This window comes from Stenella coeruleoalba (assembly GCF_951394435.1).
Source record: "Stenella coeruleoalba genome assembly, chromosome: 15".
Lineage (NCBI taxonomy): Eukaryota > Metazoa > Chordata > Mammalia > Artiodactyla > Delphinidae > Stenella > Stenella coeruleoalba.
In genome coordinates this window covers 86421481-86426601 of record NC_137161.1, presented here as the reverse complement: position 1 = coordinate 86426601, position 5121 = coordinate 86421481, and the positions used below count along the sequence as shown (strand labels likewise).

Genomic DNA, 5121 nt, shown 5'->3' with positions numbered 1-5121 from the left:
TTGAAGGTGGAGCTGGAGTGGGGGGCCAGAACCACAGGGCTCTCCCCACAGCTTCCCCAGCGTGGGTTTCACTGGGCGAGGGACGGCCGATGGCCAAGGCTCGATCCTGGGACTTCAGACACAGCTCAGTAGCCCACGTCCCTGCAAGCATCCAGGACACCCGCCTCAGCTCCAGCCCCACCAGATGGGGACAGGGCAAGCCCACAGCCCCCCCCAGGCAAGTGGGGCCCCGGGATAAAGGTGCTCTGGGGCGGGGCGGGAACATTACCCCCAGCTCAGGCCTCTCCTGGCCAGCTCCACCTGGGCCAGGCGGTGGTCACTCAGCACCTGCACCCGGGTGATGGCGGCCAGTGGCCTGTGGCGGTGGGAGAACTGCAGCACCTTGTGCTCCTGGGCGTGGACATGGAAGTGTTCCGCATCCGAGCTGACCTCCATCTGTGGGCGGGAGGCCAGTGACCCACGGCCCACTGGGCCTGCGACCTGCTCCTGCACTGAGCTCCAAGAGCTCTGAGTCCAGGAGGCATAGCCGGGGGGCCCAGGGTTCCCTGAGCACGTGGAACCGCCGTCATGCAGGCCCGCCCCATGGGAGTTCTGAACCCCCAGCTAGGAGTCCCTCCCTCTCTCCTCAGAGAGGTAGCTGGCGGCCAGGGGGTGGGCACCCTGTTGCACCCCCAGACCCAGCAGTGAGACTCCCGCACTGGCCCTTTTACCCGTAAGCATCTCTAATAAGCCCCCTCCCCCAGGGGCTCCCAGTGGGGACAGCAGTGCTGCTGGAAGCCAGGGATACAGGGAGCCCTAGATGCTACACAGCATCCTTCCCACAAAGCAGCAGGTGGCCCTGATGTGTCCACAGGCACCCCAACCCCCGCCTCCCTGCCCCTCCCCCTAGGGCCTCGCCCACCCCACCCCATGGGTTCCCCTGCCTCCCAAGGGCCTTGCCCCACTCCCGTCACCTCAAAGGGCTCCCCGAGCACCAGCGGGAAGACATTGGACACCTCCTCCTGGCCCCAGTGGCCGCCCTGGAAGGTGTTGGCCACGATGGTGGCACTGGAGAACCGGGGCTTGATGTGGAAGACGATGTCCCCTGTCTCAGACAGGAAGTTGATCTCAAACCTGGGGGCATCATGAGGTTCGTGAGAGCAGCGAACGGCTGGGTAGTCACCCACCCAAGGCCAAAGAGGGGACCCTGGGGAGGGCGATGTCCCTTACTTGTCCTCTCCAGAGTCAGAGTGTCCCTGGACTAGCAGGTTCCAGCCCGGGGCCAGGCCCCCTGCATAGAAGGCTTCAAACTGCAGGCAGAAGAGGGGACAGAGGGCCCTGTGTCTGTGGCATCCTCCCCCTCGGGTACTCCACTTGTCCAGGCGTCCCCCAAAGTGCACGCACTTTGCCCGGACCCTGGCCCTCTGAGCAGCATTCCCTCTCAGCCTGGGGGTCTCGTGGGAGGGCAGCTCTGTGGGGGAGGAGCACAGCTGACTGGGGGACCCTCCCCGCTGGCCCTGCTCCCTTCTCCCCAGGTCCAGGTCTCACCCACCTGCAGTGTCATCTCTCCAGCTTCTGCTGGGAGCAGCACAAGCCTGGGGATATAGGCGGGCCGGGCTGGGCGGGGGCTCGGGAGCCGCACCCCAGGGGCGGCTGATGAGGTCACTGTGCCTTTCCCTGCCCCCACCTCTCCCTCTGTCCTCAGCCTCTCGCCCTCCCCCACCAGCAGGTCCTCCATTCAAGCTCCAGGGACAGGGCGGGCGGCCCCTCCGCACCCCCATTGCCTCGGGGCCTGTCTGCCTCTCGAAGTTCACCTCGCTTCTTAGGATCCTTCAGGCTCCTGGGAAAGCAGCTTCTCCCCTATTTTTGCGGGAAGGGCGTGGTTGAGGCAGCCCCCCACCCCGCCTCCAGGATCTCAGGGACTCACACCCTCCCCTGTGGTCAAGCGAGGAGGGGCCGGGGGGACGCCTACCAGGCCTGCCCGGCCTTCGGGCCCTCAGACCACCTGGTGCCTCCGGCCTGTGCCCCCGGCCCAGCGCAGCCCCGCCTCCCCTGCTGCCCTGCTCCAGAGGCTCAGCTGGCCCCACGGGGCAGAGCTGGGATTAGGCTGGGCCGCTGCGGTCAGCACATTCCAGGACGCTGGCGGGTGGACAAGATGGGGGAGGGCCTTTCCCACAGCCCCTCTCCTCTCCTGGCCTGGCTCCTGGGCCCCGGCGCGGGGGAGGGGGCCAGACTGGGGCCCTCGGGGAGCGTGTAGCCGAGACAGGCAGAGTCTCCCCAGGCTTTGGGGACAGCCATGGGGGCCTCTTGGCTGGACAGTCCAGGGGGCCGACCCAGAGAGGAGCCAGGGCAGGCTCAGGGAGCACCGGGGCTGCTGTGCGCGGCGAGCGTGTACGGTGAGCAGGTGGGTGAGTGTGTAAGGGTGCAGGTGACGGGGGTGGTGTGGGGGGGCGCGGGGGTGGCGAGCGTGGGACCGGGCGGCTGGGGAAACGCAGTGTGTGTGACAGTGCGCCCACGGCGGTGGGAGGTGTCACGTTCGAGGTAAGCGCGTGCGCTGCAGGTGCCACTGCTCTTTCCCTGCCCAGCGAGCCTCGGCGGGGTGGGCATGCATCTGGCCCCCCGGGGCCTGAGGGGTGCTCGGCCAGGATTGCCAGCCCTGCGTAACCCCACCACTCCCCTCGGGCCATTCTTCCCTCCAGCCCCTGGTGCGTCCCGCCTGGCCTCTCCACCTGTGCTGGTGACAGGCGTGCGCCTGTCATTTTTGATGAGGGGGGTGATGCGAAGGCCAAGGCCGGGAAGGGCAGTTTCGGCCTCCCCGACAGGCATGGGACAGGGCTGGCCGGGCCTGCAGGGGGCAGCCCTGGGCAGCGGAGGCGAGGCTGCCTGCTATGGCTTCCTGCCTCCGACACCAGCCTGCCTGTATGCACATCCCTGTCCCAACCCAGCGTGGCCGTCCTGGGGACTGAAGTCTGCAGACCCCTCCCCCGTGCCTCCCCCCAATGATCACAGAGAGGGGAGCCCCTGCCACAGTGGCCCAGCAGGAGGGTGAGGCCCCTTGCTGCCTCTGCACATCCCTGTACCGTCTCCTGTCCAGCTGCCAGGTGGAGACGTGGATCCTGGACTCTGGGTACAGCACTGGCCGGTGCCCAGGGCCCAGTGAGGGGCAGAGCACACGGTCAGGGGAGCAGAACGGGCTGCCAGCTGGCTGGGCGACCTGGAGCTAGTAGCCTCTGGGCCGCAGTCGTCCCAGCTGCACGCGACAGTTCTGTTCCCCGTGCCTGTCTCCTGGGCAGGGGAGGGTGGCCTGGGGTGGCCACGGCCCTGGCTGGACGCAGCAACCTGGGCTGTGGTCTCCTGGCTTTGAGGTCAGCAGGGGTTCTGGCGGAGACTCCTTGGGAGTCAGTGGCCTGCAGCCCTAGCTGGGCATCGGGGGCGGGCCCTGGCCTGGGGGGAGGAGCCTGAGGACCCCTGATTCGGGCAGGCCTGTCCCGCTCTAAGCCTCAGCCTCCCAATCAACGGGGGACAATGGGGGCTGTGTTGAGGTAGCCCCTGGGCCGAGCCTGCCTGTTCACTCCAGCCTGGAGACCTCAGAAAGCCCAACTGGGATGATGCAGCTCTGGGCCTCCGCCCACCCCGTGACACCTGTGCCTGGCATGAGCCCACGCCTGGCCAGGGCTGTGGTCTCACCACCCCCTGGCTGTGGCTTTGGAACCTCTCCTACGTGGGGTGGGAGCCAGGAGCCCCCGAAGCTCTCAGCAGTGGGGACGGCCAAGGGCCCAGAAGCCCTCAGCGGGGCTGGGGGGATGGAGAGAGGGACACCTAGGCCGCACGTGGCTGGCCCAGCCCTGCAGGCACGCCCCAGCCAGTCCTCAGGGGCCCCTGAGGCGGGGGCAGTGGGCAGTGCCCCAACCTGGAATTGCTGGCCAGCCAGGGCTATGCTATGCTATGGCTTGGGGCCTGGGAGCAAACAGACCTGCCCAGCCAGACGATGCCCCTCTTCCTCCCGGATGTGCGATTTTGCCCTGGACTGTTGGTTTCCATAGGCTCCAGAGGAGGTAGCAGGGTCTCCACCCAGCTCCACAGAGGATCTTCACCAGCATGGTGGCCTGGGCTCAGAGGCCCGCCCTCAGCCCTGGGGCCACCATCGCCAGGTGGCGCCAGGCATGGGGCTGGTGCTCAGAGATACCCAGAAGAGAAATCCTGCCCCATGGCATAGTGATAACCACCGTCTACCCGGAGCTCACGCTGCTAGGCACTCAGCTAAGCTCTTTACGGGCAGCATCACATGTCCTGCACCGGATATAAGGGCACAGAGAAGTTAAGCAACTTGCCCAAGGTCACACAGCTAGGGAGTGACAACGCCAGATTTTGAACCCAGCAGTCTGCCCCTGGATGTGAAGTCCTTCACCAGACCAGGATGGGAGGTTATCAGGGTCGGCTTCCTGGAGGAGGAGGCAGCTAAAGCGGGTCTTAGGGAATAAGAATTAGAAGGTGGTAGGGAAGAGTGAGAGCAGAGCACCGGGAGGCAGGGCTGTGTAGGAGTCCTGTCAACGCCAGGCAGGGTCTGACACACCTCGGTGCCCCACAGACCTCGGGCACAATTCCCCCGGGACACTGACGAGGACTGCCTCATCTTTTGGGGAGGCCAGCACAGCTTTCATGGGCTTCGTGGAGTCAGGCGTCATTGCGCCGACTTGAGCAATGAGGAAACAGACAGGGGACACCTCCCCAGAGCCCCATGGCAAAGGGTGGCAGCATCAGGACGCGAGGGCTGCCTCCGGACTCCCAGCCCCATGCTCTTTCCAGCCCCCATCCTCTCTTGTCGTGAGCAACCAGCCTGGCCCACCAATGACCGATTCCGGGTCTGGGGGGGTCTCAGGCCGGGCCAGGCTGCCCTAGGAGCCCTCTTCAGATTCCAAGACCCTCCCAGGGCCGACCCCCGCCCCGTCCCCAGCCCAGGTCTGGAACCACTTGCTGACAGGTCAGCATGGAGATTCCCAGCCCCCACTTGGCAGAGAGGCGTAGTGGCTTCCAGGCAGGGGCCACACCTGGCCCGGGACACGCAGCTTCGGGCCAGCTCTCCCCCTGGATGGGCGCTTGGTGGCCTTTGAGCTTAGTGGCTCCCCTCTTCTCCCCCCTGCT

The 5121-nt window shown here is 66.4% G+C and overlaps 1 protein-coding gene across 1 annotated transcript; it reads right to left on the bottom strand.

Annotated features, from left to right (window-relative positions):
- Window positions 1–264: 264 nt before the first annotated feature.
- On the bottom strand, window positions 265–4664 carry GRIFIN (galectin-related inter-fiber protein; the record flags this gene model as incomplete). The annotated part of the gene is made up of 4 exons (XM_079945505.1): window positions 265–435; window positions 954–1113; window positions 1210–1450; window positions 4553–4664. 4 exons carry the CDS (start codon window positions 4662–4664, stop codon window positions 265–267), a joined length of 684 nt encoding a protein of 227 aa, XP_079801631.1.
- Between the last annotated feature and the right edge of the window lie 457 nt (window positions 4665–5121).